The 18,480-nt window shown below is 31.2% G+C and overlaps 3 protein-coding genes across 3 annotated transcripts; 1 reads left to right on the top strand and 2 right to left on the bottom strand.

Annotated features, from left to right (window-relative positions):
* The first annotated feature begins 2,351 nt into the window (after nt 1-2,351).
* Nucleotides 2,352-6,228, top strand: LOC111623887 (TBC1 domain family member 5-like). The gene is made up of 9 exons (XM_023366615.1): nt 2,352-2,402; nt 2,477-2,646; nt 3,187-3,329; nt 3,404-3,510; nt 4,537-4,631; nt 4,719-4,888; nt 4,965-5,248; nt 5,341-5,511; nt 5,594-6,228. Exons 1-9 carry the CDS (start codon nt 2,352-2,354, stop codon nt 5,918-5,920), a joined length of 1,518 nt encoding a protein of 505 aa, XP_023222383.1. The 3' UTR covers nt 5,921-6,228.
* A 2,556-nt stretch (nt 6,229-8,784) lies between these two features.
* LOC111623886 (RAC-gamma serine/threonine-protein kinase-like) lies at nt 8,785-10,880 on the bottom strand. The gene is made up of 9 exons (XM_023366614.1): nt 10,720-10,880; nt 10,465-10,644; nt 10,138-10,232; nt 9,922-10,058; nt 9,755-9,840; nt 9,616-9,691; nt 9,403-9,540; nt 9,251-9,330; nt 8,785-8,871 (listed from the first exon to the last, which is right to left on the bottom strand). Exons 2-9 carry the CDS (start codon nt 10,594-10,596, stop codon nt 8,785-8,787), a joined length of 831 nt encoding a protein of 276 aa, XP_023222382.1. The 5' UTR covers nt 10,597-10,644; nt 10,720-10,880.
* Nucleotides 10,881-16,157: 5,277 nt separating this feature from the next.
* LOC111623889 lies at nt 16,158-17,585 on the bottom strand. The gene is made up of 3 exons (XM_023366619.1): nt 17,509-17,585; nt 17,054-17,376; nt 16,158-16,781 (listed from the first exon to the last, which is right to left on the bottom strand). Exons 1-3 carry the CDS (start codon nt 17,540-17,542, stop codon nt 16,311-16,313), a joined length of 828 nt encoding a protein of 275 aa, XP_023222387.1. The 5' UTR covers nt 17,543-17,585; the 3' UTR covers nt 16,158-16,310.
* Nucleotides 17,586-18,480: the final 895 nt, after the last annotated feature.

Raw genomic sequence — 18,480 nt, 5'->3', positions numbered from 1 at the left:
TTAAAAAAAAACATCTCAAACCAATCAAGGCAGCAAGGCCCACCGACTCCCAATTCATATTTACATTGCTTGCGCCTGACTAAGCTTTCCATCAAATCGTCTGCAATACGTGAAATTTCTTTGTGATTGGATTCAACATTTAACGAGGATAAAAATAAATTACACATAAACCTTTATTAGGCCTATGTGAGTTAGGTTACGATATCAAAATTTTAGAAATTAATTTGTACCACAAGTACAGTCCTATCCAAGAAGCATAATCGTCCAAACCATATGATACCAGGAAACACTACGGATCCTAATTTTTCTTAGCCATCCCCTCGTTAACAGTTTAAAATATTTCACTATTTTATAGCACGTTTGCTGGTACATAAATCACAAGAATTATTCTTATGAAATGAAGTAGTACACAAAAGCACTTGCTGTGTGGCATTGTTCGGATTCACGCAAAATGACAAAATACTATTTCGCAGTATAAATATTAATGTGCATTATCATGTTAACACGAAGTTTGGCCTATTCTTATCACATTCTGTTTTCGTATAATTTAATTAATTTGTTTTGCACTTCACTTTTATAACGAAATCCTTCTGAGTTTAACGACGATTTATTTTTCAGCATTAAATCCACAAAGAAGTCGGACATTTTCAGAAATCTATGGGTGTAATTTTTAACTGCTGAATTATCCTACACAGATGTCCTGTTTTCAGGTCTTATCTGTTAAATGCTAACAAAGAAACTTACGACATCCATTTTTATGGCCTTTGGGGAGATTTTACACATCTCTGACTACCAATATCCTTAGGCATCATTTCTTGAAAAGTAATTAAAAGTAATATTCGGATACTATCGATTATGCGATTTGCAATCGGTTGCTAACCTATGTAAAATGGGTGTCAAATAGAAGGATTAGAAGTAGGAAATAATCGAATAATCTTTACTTTTGTTGTTGTTACTTTTTACCTGGGCCGGGCTCATCTGCAAGTTCTTTATGCAGTAGAGCGTCGTTTATCTAAATCAATTGGGGGACTGGGGTTGTTCGGATAACCGATTACGTACGAAAAAATGTATTAATTTATCCCATGTTGAAATTTTTCTCCGTTGCGTGTCGCTTCGCGTTGAATTTTCATCGATGTTAAGCCTAATGTAAACTTTTTAAAATAATAATCGTGGCTATTGTATCGTTAAAAATTATTTCTTTATTTTTTACAAANTCTTGGTAATTAGTGTTAAGTGGTTAATTACTTAAAGAATAATTTTAAAATTTGTAATATTGAATTGGAAGTTTTCAAATATAACAAATGCCATGATATCAAATACCAGTATTATTAATTTTTCAAGAAGAAATTATCTAAACATGCTAATTGTGAGATTGTGAGAAATTTTAATCGGAATTTGGTGATGGCGAATTCACCTTCTTCCTCGTCAGGTTTCCGACACCAGTTAATCATATTTAGATATGCGGATTAACACGCGTTTGGAGATAATACGGATTTGATTCAGATAACAAATAAGAGACATTTCTTTAACAAATAATAAAAGATTTAATAAAATAAAAGTAAATAAAATTACACAAATGGAATTATTCAAAAATAAAATTAAGTGAATGAGAGACAATGGATTAATTAAATATATACTTCGAGAGAGAGAGCTCACAATTCATTTATAATCACACTACCTCAAAGTTTACTTTGTCTTTATGTTTATCTGTATTCGATGATCCTACTTTGTTGCATGGAGAGGTCTTGATTTGGCACAATAATAAAAGTTTCTTCTTTTCTCCTAAATTAACTCATTATTATACTCGATTGGATATGACTAAGGACTTTGTGGAGCAAATATGGACTACGTCGGTCTTCTCTGAGATCCTTTTCATACTCCTAACTAAGGGCGTTGGCCTTAGGGAGCAAATATGGGATACCTCCTTTCCCTTTGAGATCTTTCGACGTACTCCTCGAATCATGCAGATCTTTGACTATATCTCATGATTTATGACCAATCAGCTTATTTGTCTTCACTCACATGAACGGATGAAAAGGGGAATTATTGAGGGGTCGACAATTCCCAGTGTGGTGAGATTTGTGATAGATAAGTGGAAAACAAAAGGATATGTCTACTTCTGTTAAAGGAAGTGGCTCTTTTATCAGTTTTCCCACGTTAGAAAAACGATATTTTCACACCAAAATGAAATAATATTTTACTTTATAATTTTAACGTTATATTTAAATTGTTAATTAGACCCAGGGACTATTCGGATCTCACACTAATATTATAAATTGAATTACATACAATTAATTAATTAATTAGTTAAATGTTAAACTCAGAAAATTTCTTAGGTAAAATCTATAANAATGGATGTAGTAGAATCATGGTATTTGATCAATGAATATTCTAGTAATAAAGTAAGTGTTACTGATTTTGTTTTTTCTTGATATAAATCAGGCACATAATAAAATTGGTTTTGTGTATGTTTCAGTATACAGATCAGTTTGTTCTTGCACCCTTTTCTCGACCAAGAGAAACGGGTCCGACAAGTATCCTAGGTGTTAAATTAACCAAGATTAATGAACAGATATTGAGACGCCATGACCTGGAATTATTTTCACATTTAGAAACTCTGGAAATAACTCCTCAAATTTATGGCATGTAAGTTTATATTATTTTTTATTTGACTATTGAATTGTCATTAGGTTAACTTGTTTTCGATGATTTAATATATTAAAAAAAAAAAAAAATTATTTACATGCAATGTACGTAATTTTATCTGTAATACGATATATTTATATTTATGATGAAATATTTTACAAATTTCACTTAGTATAGTTTGCTTGTCTCTATTTAACAAAGACCCATATTAAAGAAGTGAGGAATGAGTTTATATTATTATTAAATTATTTTAATATAAATAAAGACGAGTGATGAAAATATAATAAATCTTAGGTGCATTATTGAAAATGAAATATTGAATTACATTATTTAAAAAGTGATTTTTGAAATTCATTTTGAATATACTTACGTCCATACTTACAAAATATTTAAATAATAAGCTCATTAACTTAACGTAGGTTAGATTTTTTTCTTTGGGACGTGTTGCTGTTTTCTCTTAGATTTCAACTTTGAACATGAATTTTTTAGAAATAATCGTTAAATAATAATGAACATAAAGAATAAACATGTTCTTTTTAGACGATGGCTTCGTCTGTTGTTTGGACGAGAATTTCCCATGCAGGATCTCCTACAAATCTGGGATTCCATATTTGCCGACAGTTTGTCGTTTGACTTAGTAGATTATGTTTTTACAACTATGTTAATGAGTATAAGAGAATTATGTAAGTAAATATGATAAATTTGAATAAAGTATTAAAGTATTACAATTAATACCAGATTATATTTTTATTTTCAGTGTTAACAGGAGATTACACTACCTGTTTGAAACATTTGATGAAGTATCCATCTATATCAGATGTCAATTATGTCATTGAATTAGCACTTCATCTGAGAGATCCTGTGGTAAATAAGAAAGATATATCTAGCAACATAATTAGTATAATTTGCAATTTTTGAAAGTTGAATGTATGAAATGCTGTATAGCTGTAGTGCAAGCTATAAGTTGTTTTAATGTAGAATGTGCCTTCTTGAAAACACGTGATTGATGTTAATATTTTTGATTTTTCTGTTTTTAATTTAATTTTTTACTATGTACAGTACATGTAATGGATTTCAGCATCATATCAGTTTTTTAAAATAGAAATTTTGACAAAGTTTACATGTAAATAAGCAGATTTATTTATATATTTAATTCAGGAGCAAAAAACTTTAATAAATGTTTTTGGTCAATTATATGGCCATCTTCAGCATATTGAACAGAATAGAATGGTGTGAAACATAATTAATTTCCTTGTTTTAGAAATATAAATCTATTAATTTTGAACTTATATAACTTTGATTGTTGTATATTTTAAAATATACTTAATTTTATGTTTAGTTACAGAAAGCTGAAAATACTGTTTGGATTTGATAATGAATAGATATGCATGTTTAAAATGGGAATATGCCTGTATATTAAACAATATTCCTGAATTAATTGAGTAAATCAGTTATATCAATGATACATTTTTAATCATAAACATGATAATGTTGTATAGAATTAAATCAAATTATTCAATATCAAAAATATAGAAATGTGTAGATTATAAAAGCATTTTTGTTTTAAATAGCAAAACTTCATCAGTTTTAGAAGGGTAAAATGCTTTTATAATAATTTTAATTTTATTTGTTGATTTAGTGAACGTCTCTTCAATCCGAAAAAAATCTTTCCGGTATTGGCTGTGAGGTAGTCCACCGGAAAGATTTTTTCGGATTGAAGAGACGTTCACTAAATCAACATGTAAAACAGCTAAACCATCGGAAAATTTTATTTTATTGTTTTCACATATTTAATATTTTCAATGCTGTGTTGTTATAAACAGTTTGAAGCTGGAGTTTTAATTTAGTAACTCTGTTATTTTCAACTTTTGATTGCTTTTATTTGATTAGAAATATTCTCGACCTGTTGGAAATTCATTAAAAGTTACAACTGCACTTTCTGGAAATCGCAACAGTTTACACAATACACTTCCAAAAAGTTACAGGTATTACTGTATTACTGTATTACAATTTAAATATCTATTGTGGTCTTTTCAGTTAGATTTGTCATAAAGGAAGTTTCTTTATTCTAGTTCCAAAAATTCCAACAAACATGGTGGAAGTTCCTTCTCTTCCATCATTCGTCGAAGTGGTGGAAGACCAAAAACCCTGGCACTACCAATAGGTACAGAGAAAGCCATTCAAGGAAAGTCTTCTAGTGAGCCTGCCACATTAGAATCAACTTCACCTAGTTCTGATAGCGGTAACATTAATTATTTTACATTTATAATTAGTGATTTTAATTTATCCGTTAATAGTATCTTTGATTAAATTTTCAGAAGTTTCGGGTGTTTCAACTGTCGACAAAAATAGAGAAAAATATCAAAAACATTTTAGACAGACCAGTGATAGCATAATGCATTCCTCACGTCATTCTGGAAGCAACACTTCCTACACTCTTCCTAGGAAATACAAAATAGGAAAGGAGCAACCTAATTTAAGTCAGAGTTTGACTCACTTGGATAAAGACAAAAATTATAATTCAGAAAATTCCACGAAAGAGATGGTGACATTATCGACTCAACATTCCAATCATTACGGCATGTATAGGCAAAGCAGTAAAGTAAGTTTTCAATGTTTTATTTTGACGACAAATAGAAATTCAAAAGGTTGACATATTAAATATTTATTACATATTGGTAAATTCTATTTTAGGAAAGAGACGAAATGAAGCAACTGAAAATGGAACTGTCTGAACTGAAATCCATGAGCCAGTATTGTTGTCATAGAATGACCCAACATTTAGATAGACTTCAGTTCTGTATGATCCATCAAGAGCTTCAACACGAAGATGAGATGTTGCTAGCTCTAGCAGGATTAAAACGGGTACGTTAGCTTCGTTTCTTACAAATTATTCTAAATAGTTAGTCGGCGGCAGTGATCAATGTGTAATAATTGCAAATTTCAGGTTAGAGATATCTTGAAGGGTACGGTGAATTTTACAGAAGAAGTAGGCGACGACGAATATCTGCACGACACAAATCCAGATAAACTAAAATCAAGTCAGATTGGAATGGTGAAGAAAAGTGATGTCGAAGGTTCTACTCTTCCTCAAGTAAATAAAGAAGGCAACAAGCAAAATGGAGAAAAAAAATGTGACGATCAAGACAGATCGGTGAACGGAGAAGATCGGCGGAACGAGAAAGAAGACCTGATCGCAACAACCAGAAGAGAATTTCAGAAACTCTTGAACTCTTCGAAATCATACATTAATGATAACACAAACAGGAAGTAGTAGTATAGATATTTATTATTATTAAGGAAATATTATTGTACAAAGGGCTAACAAGTTTTAAGGGCAACTTAGCAACAAGTTATTGTATAAAATGTGTAGAATTACACCTTGTAAACATTCCATTTATTTAATTTGTAAATTATTTTGAATTTTTGTATATATATATACATACATATAGGCAAATATATATACATTCAAATCTTACATAATTGAAAAAATTGATGATAGTGTAAATAATTTTTTTCCCTCACAAAAGACAGATCATAACTTTTTCAACAAAATGTTGCTATATTTAAATAGGAAAAAAAGGAGGATTATTAAAAATATTCTGTAATTGGTACACCCCTAAATAGTGAAAACATTAAAGTAATTTAAGTATTTGATGCTATCATATTTTAAAAATATTTTGACATTGAAGTCATCTCGAATTTTGTTTTGATTGAAAAATAAACTTTATAATAAAAGAAAATAATCAATAGTTTATTCAGTTGGCATTAATTAGGCATACATCAGCATTGACTTTCACATGAACACTGGAGTTATCACTGCCTCAACAGTAATGGTGCCTCTGAAAAGGGGTGTCACAAGTGTAAACAAGTTCGGCAAATGAACGTGTTTACAATAAATGAGTGGTACAATTAAAGTTGTATGTTCAATTTCCATTTGGTAATTTCCAGCTATTGGAATTGGTTAACTTCTAACTTTAATTCTTAGATTTAATTGTTCTTCTCTTTTTCCTTAAAATAGAGCAATTTGCTGATCTGAAAGTTTCATCTTAGATTTAATTTGTAAATGTTAACAACTTTTTCTCACCATCTTTTGGTTCTGGAATGACAATTGGCATTTATCTGATAGATGTAGAAATTCCATTTTTTTTAATACAATTGTATCTAAACGATTAAGTCTTTCTCTAGCAGAAAACCGAGCCCACTAGAAATTTTCATCCTTTAGAATATTGATAAATCTACATTTTTCACTGTCTACATCCATTTAATTTTTCAAATGGATACTTGCCTCTTGTGAACATTTTTAAGGATGTAAGATTGAAGAATCTGCTATGTCATTTTGGCTTAATTTTTTATTACAGTGAAAGGGATTATAAAAACAAATATTTAATCATTCGTATTTCAGACAATAAAAATGCTTATTGAAATACAACATGTACAGAGCATTTCAGAAGATCTTAAAATAACCCTCTTAGTGCCCACAGTGTGGAAACAGTTAAAAAAAAACATCTCAAACCAATCAAGGCAGCAAGGCCCACCGACTCCCAATTCATATTTACATTGCTTGCGCCTGACTAAGCTTTCCATCAAATCGTCTGCAATACGTGAAATTTCTTTGTGATTGGATTCAACATTTAACGAGGATAAAAATAAATTACACATAAACCTTTATTAGGCCTATGTGAGTTAGGTTACGATATCAAAATTTTAGAAATTAATTTGTACCACAAGTACAGTCCTATCCAAGAAGCATAATCGTCCAAACCATATGATACCAGGAAACACTACGGATCCTAATTTTTCTTAGCCATCCCCTCGTTAACAGTTTAAAATATTTCACTATTTTATAGCACGTTTGCTGGTACATAAATCACAAGAATTATTCTTATGAAATGAAGTAGTACACAAAAGCACTTGCTGTGTGGCATTGTTCGGATTCACGCAAAATGACAAAATACTATTTCGCAGTATAAATATTAATGTGCATTATCATGTTAACACGAAGTTTGGCCTATTCTTATCACATTCTGTTTTCGTATAATTTAATTAATTTGTTTTGCACTTCACTTTTATAACGAAATCCTTCTGAGTTTAACGACGATTTATTTTTCAGCATTAAATCCACAAAGAAGTCGGACATTTTCAGAAATCTATGGGTGTAATTTTTAACTGCTGAATTATCCTACACAGATGTCCTGTTTTCAGGTCTTATCTGTTAAATGCTAACAAAGAAACTTACGACATCCATTTTTATGGCCTTTGGGGAGATTTTACACATCTCTGACTACCAATATCCTTAGGCATCATTTCTTGAAAAGTAATTAAAAGTAATATTCGGATACTATCGATTATGCGATTTGCAATCGGTTGCTAACCTATGTAAAATGGGTGTCAAATAGAAGGATTAGAAGTAGGAAATAATCGAATAATCTTTACTTTTGTTGTTGTTACTTTTTACCTGGGCCGGGCTCATCTGCAAGTTCTTTATGCAGTAGAGCGTCGTTTATCTAAATCAATTGGGGGACTGGGGTTGTTCGGATAACCGATTACGTACGAAAAAATGTATTAATTTATCCCATGTTGAAATTTTTCTCCGTTGCGTGTCGCTTCGCGTTGAATTTTCATCGATGTTAAGCCTAATGTAAACTTTTTAAAATAATAATCGTGGCTATTGTATCGTTAAAAATTATTTCTTTATTTTTTACAAACAAAATAAAAATATTAAAAAAAAAATTATACTTTAGAAGTTAATCTAGTATAAAAAACGTTTGATTCAGCGCAACACACAGTCCTCAGAAAAACACCACACAAAAGTGCCAGTGCTGCCAGCTAAAAGACACACACCAACAACAAAAATATTGGAATAGCCCAAGATATAGCCAAAGATTGCAGCGCCACAGCACTAGCGAAAATTTAAATTTATATTTTAATATTGTAATTTAATTTTTCTTAATTCGTTCTGCTTATCATACAATCAAAACGTGGGGAAGCCATTAGTAACTAATTAAGTTTTATTTATAACGAATAAAAGTATGAAATTGAAAGAAAACATTTGTGTATATTTAAAATAAAAATAAAAGGAATGAAAGAACAGAATTTATCCTTTCAAAATATTTTTTGACTATCTTAAGTAACGATTCAAGTCTTGGGCATTATTGGCCACTGCACATCATCGAAAAATTTATGTTTTTTGATTTTTCTTTCACTAAGACGTTCTTCGGGATTCTGAAATGGTCAACAACAATAATAATTATACTTGTTCAAACTTGCTGATTCAATTACCATACTTTCGTCTTTGTAAACAATATGTGGGAACATGCAATGAGGCGTGATACGTCGATGACTTTTTCAATTTCTTATCAATGATTAAAATGTAATTAACTCAGTGAAAACCGGAATTCAACGTTCGATTAATCGTAATGAATTAATCATGAAGTGATTCGGTAAAAAATGATTTAAAAATCAACGATTGCGTTTCACATTAATTATAATAATGTTAGATTTTATGAATCAAAACGTGTAATATATCAAAACATTCAAAAATCAAATTACTCGTGTAATGTATAGTAATCAGAAAATTACATAGAATGCATCATAAACTTACTTTCTGTAATAAATCCTGGATTATTTGTTTGGCATCCTCCGATAGTTCAAAAGGATACGTCAACTCCACTTCTTCAACAACTGCAATGGCATTTTTACATTAATCATTGTTTTCTTTGTTACTGTACAAATTCTAAATTGATAATAGCTTACTTTTGATTTGTTCCGTTATCGGCAATGTCTGGAAATCTTCCAAGGTCATAAGTGTTTCCAGATAAACGTCCATTGGAGTTTTTCCAACCAAAATCTGGTATAACACAACTCCAAACGCCCACCAATCGCAGTAAGCGTCTGTAAACCATACATTGATTTCACCAATCAAAGAAAGAAATAAAAAATCCATTAAATGTAAATAACATTTCTTACCGTATTCCTTCTCTTGAAGAATTTCTGGGCATAAATAGAACAGAGTGCCGCAGAACTCTCTTGGACGGCGTTGGAACTAAAAACAATAAGATCATAAGAAAAGCACAGTTGAAGAAAATAAGAGGCGTACAGTACTTACTGTGCACAGACCAAAGTCAATCAAATATGCTTCATTCTTCTTATCTATTAAGATGTTGTTTGAGCTTATATCTCTGTGAATAATTCCTATGGGAAACAGTAAAAGAATTTGTTACACTGTGTATACGTAAGAAAATTTATATGTATGAATATATTTAGATAAAGCACCTTTATCGTGAATATAAATGACGGCCGAAGCAAGTTGTGCACCCATCGTCTTAGCTTGGGTTTCCGATAATACTCCATTTATTTCCAAGAAGTCGGTCAAATTCTCTCCGTTCACGTAATCACAGACGAAACAGTGACTGAAAAACACGAATAGTTTATTACCCGAAACACGTAAGATATTACAAATCAGTAATATTAAAAAAACGTATAGCTTACTTAATATCAGTTTCGAAGGAACCAATAAAACTGACAATGTGAGGATGACTGGATACACGGCGCCAAGCAGTTCTTTCTCTGTCAATTTTTAATTGCTGTAAATAAAAAAGTATAATTAATATATACGAAATATTAAACTAATATATTCTGTATTAGTTGTTTATAAAATATTTTTGAAAAGTATTAACAACAATATTATTATATAAATGAACTGTGTTTTTTCAGTCAGGTGTACACACTTCAAAGATAAAGTATATTGTTGGATTCTACCAACCTCGTTACAGACATTGTATCGTTTTTTGATAGAAAACAAGGCTCAATGCATACCTGTTTTACACAAAACCGCTGTTTCTTGATGGCTTTGACAGCGATTGCTTTGTCGGAACTTTTAGACCGAACCACATACACTGTGCCAAAAGATCCTTCACCAATTTTTTGGAATTTGTACTTGTCTTTCATATTGTTTAGACGTTCGAGTCCAGATTGAAAATCCTCCGATTCGCACTTCTACGATTATAAAATATTTTAGTTGCAAAGTTTGTTAATTGAAAAACAAAAAAAGCAAAGAAACTCGAGTGTTACCGGTGAATCGGAAATTTCTCCTTTTACGCAACAACGGCGAAACAATTTACAAAATATACTTTTGAAAAACTGTTTAAATCTTCTAATTTTCTTGGGTTTATTCACCTGCAATGGCGAATCTCTTTTGTAAAAGGAAAAATACTTATTGACAGGCAAATCACAGAAATCCTCCGGAAAGTTAAAATAATAATATTTGTTACTCTTATTGCATATTTCAAAATCGAGTAAAAACCTATTAATTCAGTTTTAATCAAAAAATTAATTTATAAGTTGTTTAATGAGATTTAATACCGTTTGGTTCAGCGCCATCACTTCTATCATAACTAAATTGATAAAATTTTAAATAAATATCAAAGAAATGTCGTTGGCAAACATTGCTTTTGCGGTGTTCGGGGGCCGTAAAGATTTATTACGTACCTTTTTGCGTAGAGTCCTGGCACTAGGTGTATTTTATCGGACACACCGCCGTTTGAGATGAAATGGATGATTAAGGCGCGAGGGTAAGTGTCACTCCGAAGTCCAGGAATGAGCCTTTCAGGAGGAAGAATGCAGAGTCAGATATAACCAATTTAAGGACATTTATTAACAAACGAAAGTTTAGAACAGAATTATAAAAGCCGAGTTTGAAAATTTGCCTATTTTTATCTATATAACGAAGGGGTGCCTAATGGGGGATATTCGAACTTACGGACTCACAACATACTAGGTAAACAAGATGTCTTCCCTTGTGACGTGGATCTGACGGCCAAGACTGCGGAGGTTTCTGGTGTTCGCTGCACTTGGTCTTGTGCTTGCTCGTTTTTTTGAATCGTCCTCTCTTGAACTACTCTTGCTCTGGTGCTCGTCTGGTTTCACTCTCTGGATCTCTGTCTGTCTGATTGTGACTGCGACTCCAACTCGTTCTGCAACAACTCTTTCTGTGACAACATCTGCAACTCAACTGCCTTTCTCTGGCTGGAGCTGTGTCCCCAACTGCTGACTATCTCACTGTCTCTTTCTAACTGACTTTTTCTGACTGGACTGTGTCCCCATCTGTAACTGAACTTTCTCTGGTTTGAGCTCTCCTTTTAAACCTTTCTAGCATGAGAAAGTTTATCATCGGGTGATGATTCATTGGCACTGTCATCATCGTAGCTGAGGCAGTGTTTTCTTATTTGGTGATGACGTCGAGCTTTTGTAGAATCATCTCTGTGTTGACATGACTCATCTTTGCTCTTAGTCATTGTTTGTTGATTGCTTTGACAGTTCTTCATTTAATATGTAAACATTGCCGAAAACAAAAGGGATGCAATGTTCGTTTCAACAATTCAAACAATTGGAAATTGTTACATCTAGAACAATTTTGAAAAATGACATTAAAATTAATGTTTATGCTTCTAACACAATAAAGTGCTATAAATTAAGACACTTGGCGGGTTTTCTCATCTTTATTTAGTTGATACGTGTGAAAAAATTACACGTTTCGGGCTTTTAAGCCCCTCTTCAGCCAACTAAAACATTAAAAAAGGTTATAACATACATATAAAAAATACACAAGTTTTGTAGAATTCATAAAAATATAAAAAACATACCTATGCATACAAGTTTTTTAAAAATTGAAGTAACAGATTACTTTCGATATTTTCCAGTAACATCAGCTTATTCACAATATTCTTTCCTTCAGCCAACTATAATATTAGGGGATTATACGATATATATAAAACTATACATCAGTTTTTTTAGAATCTACAAAACTATCTTCGACTAAGGCATACCTTGAGTACGGCTGTTATTAAAGTTGTACACAATTGATTATACCTTTCACTTATAAAACAGTTCTACAAAATCCTTGATCTAAAACATACTTTTGACAACAATTATCAAATTGGTATACAATTGATTATGCTTTCCACTCATAAATCTGTTTTACGAAATCCTTATTTCCTTTGATACGCATTGACAATATAATACGAATTTACATAACTTCCATAACATAAATTTACATATCTAACATTTACTATATTTTTTTTTACAATGTATAATTGTTGATTTATTTAACATTTCAATATTTAATATTATAGATTATTTTATTTCTGCTTGTTTAGGATCTATTCTTATTGTTTTATCTGTTTTTTTTTATTTCTGTTTCCCAAATGTTAAGGATTCTGTTTGGGTATCCTGAAAGAATAAATTTTTTCTTTAGTGTATTTAAATATTCGATTTGTTTAGTATTTATACTAGTTCTATTTTTGATTTTAGTGTATTCCATATTAAATATGTTTTGTTATATATGAAGTGGTATGTTAGAATTATAGTTAACTGTGGTATTTATTGAGCACTGCTTTTTAAACGGTTCAAATTCGAGATTTGTATTATTTCTTTTAATTGTAATATCTAAATAATTTATGCTGTTGGTAATTTTATCTTCTTCTTCTATTTTAAATTGAATATTTTTATGAATATTATTTATTATATTTCTGATTTCATTAGTGTTGGTCTCAACCTCATCATATATTATTAAGACGTCGTCTACGTATCTTCTGTAGAACTTTATACCATATATATCACTTATTTCTTTGTCTATATCTATCATTATGATCTCGGCTAGTTTCGGTCCTATTACGGACCCCATACTAATTCCACTATTCTGTGTGTAATATTTAAATGATCTGTTAATAAAAATATCCCGAAAGAAATCTATTTACTTTATTATAGACGTGTCTGTTTAATGTCATCACTTTTAAATGCGATATCAAAACTAAAAACGTTCTAGTTTTTAGTTTTTATACCTTATATGATACCATGAAAGATAATTTTGAAAGGGGTGTATGAAAGTCTTGTTCTTATAAACTAGAAATATGAAGAATTTTACAGAGAAAATGTTATGGGTTGATGTATGATTCATTTGTAGTTATATTATAACTGTAAGTGATGCATTTATTTGTTTTTCCAATTAAAATATTACGAAATTTTAAGAGCACGTCGAATATATTGTGAAGACTTTAAAATAATCTGAAATTGTATAAATTATATTTATGAAGATAGTAAAAATTTATCTTACACTTAACAAAATTGTAATAGCTATGATCATTGTATAAAGCTTACTGTTAAGTACTCGGAATAAAATCGAGTAGAAGCAAATCGACCCAACCGTAATGCCCACCCCGTATAAGAAGTGAAGGATTTCACGATTCTTTAACACTGAGGAAGAATTATCTTCCACGTGTTCATCAGGAAATCCTCAAAGAAATCAGTGACAATGCTACATGGTTTGCTGTAGATGAAACTATAGACTCATGCGGACGATATGTTGCTTTAACGGTACTACTAAAACTTGACGGAAAAGACTGCGCTAAAATTTATCATCTTTTATGTAAATTTCTGCAGAAGACAAATGCACAGGCTATAGCAAGAATTGTTCAAGAAGGTTTAATGTTGTTGTATAATTAATGTTATGTCACGCTTACTGACGGCACGGACTTCTGTAAGCACGATGAGAACTTTTTATATAATCTTATTCACGTAACCTGCCTGAATTACGCTTTGTATCTTCTGGTGGAACAAGTTCATTTACATTTTAATGATGTAAAAGTCCTCATTTGTTCCGGGAAGAAACTACTTGTCAAACTACGGCTTGCCAAAGACACCAATGCAGTTCGCATTGGTGTCTTTGGCAACGAAAATGCGATCTTTTCGTTCCGATTTCGGATCCGAAATTCCACTTTTATTGATCCAGAAAATAGTGACTACTCCATTCACAAATGCAGTCAAGGAGCTTTATAAAAATTTTCCCACTGATAGCTCTTTCTCTGCGAGTGATACGGCTTCAGAAAGACTAATCATCGACGAAACTGGAGGAAAAAATTAGTATATAAGGAGCAACTGTCAACTTTAACAAAAATGGGCTTTAGAGTTGTAGCGGGAAGACCCGGAATAAAAGGTAAGAGGACAGATGACGAAACGTAGTTCTCCTGCCTAAATTGTGAGCGATAGACTCTTCCACTAATTCTATGCTCTTGTAAAGTAGTTCTAGACTTAAATAATAACAGTTTATTTGTATAATGTTTAAATGCGTAGTGGAGTGTGTTATTTTTGATCGCTCGACTCCCCACACAGATTTTGGTAAAATCTGTGTCCCAAGCAGCTACGATGTGGTGATGTATTCGTGATAATATAAAATACTGAAAAATGGAAGTGATACCTAATTAAGAGATAGCAATGTAATACAGTCGACCCCCTATAACACTGTTGATAATTCCGTTTTATATGAATTCCATGTTGTACGAGTCACTTAGATTTTACAAAAAACGTGTGCCGGGCTGTGAACGGCTCACGTATTTGTAAAATCTAAGTGACTCGTACAACATGGAATTCATATAACAGAAGAAAACTTTTGTCTGTATACAAAATATTTTAAAATATAATAAGTTAATACAATACAAAGACATGTTTATAATATACGCTACATCAACGGTGGGCAACCCCCGGCCCGCGGGCCAGCTACGGCCCGCGAAGAGTTTCTATCCGGCCCGCGAGATGTTTAGAAGAAATTATAAATAAATATTTTTCGAAGTAATTCGTCTAATTTAAATTGAATATTATTTTCTGAAGTGTTGCGGCAGCAATGACAGGAAAAAATAAGGGAGTCATTTCTTTATTCAAACAAAAAATGGGAGAACAGAATTTTTCTAAATTATATTTCATCGCATCATCCATCAAGAAAATCTATGTGCAAAAGCTATGCAATTAGAAAATGTAATGTTTGTCGTATCCAACTACATAGTGCTGTTTTTATTGTGTTTAAAGTCACTTAAATTTTACAAATAGATGAGCCGTTCACAGCCCGGCACACGCATTTGTAAAATCTAAGTGACTCATACAACATGGAATTCATATAAAACGGAATAATCAACAGTGTTATAGGGGGGTCGACTGTAGTAATTAATTTCTTTTTATTTATTTATTTATTTATTTCATATTTGCAGACTAAAAATTTACAGGTCACAAGGTGTCAATTAACTACTATGGCCCGCGGAAAAAACGTAAAATTTATTCTGGCCCATGTTATAAAAAAGGTTGCCCACCCTTGCGCTACATTATTATACTTTGTATTAAAATTTATATAAATTATGCAAAGAGTTATACGGTGAACATGTTAATAATTTTTAAGGCTAAAATGAAATATTTTAACGTCATATACTGGGGTGCATATACTTTTCGTTTCAGATGGATCGATCTCTAAGATCAAATCAGTCTTTGTTACGTGATACAGATCACTTCTGTCAGCAAAAAGTACACAAGATCAAATCGTATATTCTCTGCGATCACTCTGGAAATCGCCTAAAATGTTAAGAAAAGACAGAAAAATAGCAAAATAAAACGTTTTATTATTTATTATCTTTTAAATAAATAATACAGGAAAAGAGTCAACATTGCATGCTAGCAATTTTATTTTCTCGAATTATCAATACATACACATTCCATTGTTTAAATTCATAAAAATCACGCCATTGATTTCAATATCGTGGTTTTTTTAAATCTAAATCTTCTAGCATATTTTCTATTAATTATCACAGGATACTTTTATTATTACTTGATTACATTTATAGTAGTTACAGGCCTAATTTACGACATTCATACTTCGTTTCTGATTGAGAAATCATTTGGTTTGAAGTGTCTCCTAAGAAATCATCAAGAAGGTTTAAAACGACCGTTGTTAATCCTCCAATATTCTTACCAAATACGATACAATTGTAGCCTTCTTCTCCGGAAGAAAGAGCTTCAACGTATTCTCCGATGCAATAAAGAGTTTCTTGAAGACGTGTGCCGATATAATTAAAACAGCTGAGTTTAGAAGTTTCTTTTACGATGCAACCCAAATAATACGTAATATTAGCGACAAGCGGGCAGAGATTTTCAAGAAGTGTCAATTGAATATCTAGATCCTTACCACCACACGTGGTGCATTCGTCCTCACGACCATTAATTCCAAATAGTAACGCATTAATATTAAAATAAACAGAACTAATGTTGAAACCATTGAGTAAAAGTCCCCTAAAGCATTTGTCCATATTAGACTGAAGCTGCAGAAAAAAATAAATAAATAAATTCAATTTGGTATATTGTAACATTACTCTTATATGAATTTATGCTTAATAATTAACGTAATTGATAGTTTCTATTAGCATTTACAACTTTTTATAAAATCCACCCTTACTCTGAATATTAAGCTTTTTCCGATTTTACAATAATTAAAACTTTTTTTTTACCATGACGGATGGCTCCATACACTTTTTCTCTGTTATTTTTACTTTCTCGGCTCTGTTATGTATAAGAAAAAATATATTAAACTAACCTGGTTTAAGGTACAGTTAATAAATTTAGCTAGATTAAAGTCCTTCAGAAGATTTTCCAATAATCCATCATAAGTCACCATACTTCCACCCGGCATATTAACTGGAATGCCTCCAAGTATTTCTGACACTACGTCAATTATACCGTTAGTCATCTCGTCACCCTGCAACAGTCGTTTTGAATCCTTTCCGAGTACTTGTTCGTTCATCAGATTTCCTCCACTTCTCACGAAATCACCAGACTTTTGCTGGTTTTCTTCAATTTTTCTTCCATATTTCTTTATTTCTTTCTCCAATTCGTGAGTATTTTCTACACTTTCAATACCTGAAATAAAAAGTATATAAATAAATTATGATTAATGAAAATTATTTATGTATTTGGCATATAATTAATTAAAAATTAAACACATAAATTATCATTGTATAAATTTGTGTGTTACAGAAACACTCAAGTTACCAATAAGGACAACTATAAACAGGACTGTTTTCATACTGCTTTCAGTTCGGTGTTTGCCGAAATATGTTTTAATGGCAAATTTCGTGGTGTTTTTATAGTTAAACAATGCATTAGAATTAGTCAGTGGTGCGCCGTTTCTCCTCCTACCTGTCATTCCAACATTTCGAAATTGCAGATGGTGTGTTGAGTTTCGAAACCAATCAAATTACTAATTGCCTCCACAATAAAAATGTAAAATAAGGTAGAGAGTTTTCTAGTGTTCTTGTCACTGTTATATTATTACATTTAAATAAAAGCAAGATTTTACCTTTGTAAAAAGTCGTATTTAAATTTTTGTGTATTTATTAATCGTAAATAATCGCAGGCCATGTTCTTTTACTATATACTTTTTTAGCTATTAAATAGCTTCTTTTTCTGTATAAATAGCAATTAAATACTATGATAGTATATTATTAGCAGGGAAAAAACTAACACTTATATATATATATATTTGAATCGTTAATAAACATAATCACGTTTATCGAAGTAGATGTAAGTCGAGACGTAGAAACAGATATTAACAATGAGTAATTATAGATGTTTGTTTAATGGTTACAAGTAAAAAATTCGAAATAAAGTAATTTAAAATTAAATTAACGTTTAACTTGTTTAATTTGTTTAATATATGCTCTCCATCTCAAATTAGTAGTGGCTTGCCCCTGTAAATCATACTTCTCCTTTAACAAAGGAGTCGTGCAGGTCATCTATCTTACGTCTTTCTGGAGAAAGATTTGAATTGAAATAACATAAACTTCGGTTTTTAACGTGAGATCATATACAGTTAATCTGGGCCTCCTGCCCCTACTGGTTCCAAATATACTCTCGAATTTTAGCTACTTAACTTCATTCTCGAGATTTAGAAAAGACAGGCAAAAAGACGAATGACAGTGGGCACTTATATGTCTACAATTTTTTAAAATTGCTGCCAAAAAT

Source organism: Centruroides sculpturatus, unplaced genomic scaffold, assembly GCF_000671375.1.
Source record: "Centruroides sculpturatus isolate CEXI.00-Female unplaced genomic scaffold, Cexi_2.0 scaffold325, whole genome shotgun sequence".
NCBI lineage: Eukaryota > Metazoa > Arthropoda > Arachnida > Scorpiones > Buthidae > Centruroides > Centruroides sculpturatus.
The sequence above is the reverse complement of the archived record's forward strand: the minus strand, read 5'-3'. Positions and strand labels throughout refer to the sequence as shown.

Bases quoted from the DNA above. Each gene is read 5' to 3' on its own strand.
- LOC111623887 (XM_023366615.1), top strand. From the start codon at position 2,352: ATGGATGTAGTAGAATCATGGTATTTGATCAATGAATATTCTAGTAAT. The intron at 3,330-3,403 runs GTAAGTAAATAT...TTTTATTTTCAG, and splicing joins AATGAGTATAAGAGAATTAT to TGTTAACAGGAGATTACACT. The intron at 4,889-4,964 runs GTAACATTAATT...TTAAATTTTCAG, and splicing joins TTCACCTAGTTCTGATAGCG to AAGTTTCGGGTGTTTCAACT.
- LOC111623886 (XM_023366614.1), bottom strand. From the start codon at position 10,596: ATGAAAGACAAGTACAAATTCCAAAAAATTGGTGAAGGATCTTTTGGC. The intron at 9,692-9,754 runs GTAAGTACTGTA...TATTGTTTTTAG, and splicing joins TTGACTTTGGTCTGTGCACA to TTCCAACGCCGTCCAAGAGA. The intron at 9,541-9,615 runs GTAAGAAATGTT...TATGGTTTACAG, and splicing joins TCTTCAAGAGAAGGAATACG to ACGCTTACTGCGATTGGTGG.
- LOC111623889 (XM_023366619.1), bottom strand. From the start codon at position 17,542: ATGAAAACAGTCCTGTTTATAGTTGTCCTTATTG. The intron at 17,377-17,508 runs GTAACTTGAGTG...TTTTTATTTCAG, and splicing joins GTTTATAGTTGTCCTTATTG to GTATTGAAAGTGTAGAAAAT. The intron at 16,782-17,053 runs GTTAGTTTAATA...TTTTTTCTGCAG, and splicing joins TTAACTGTACCTTAAACCAG to CTTCAGTCTAATATGGACAA.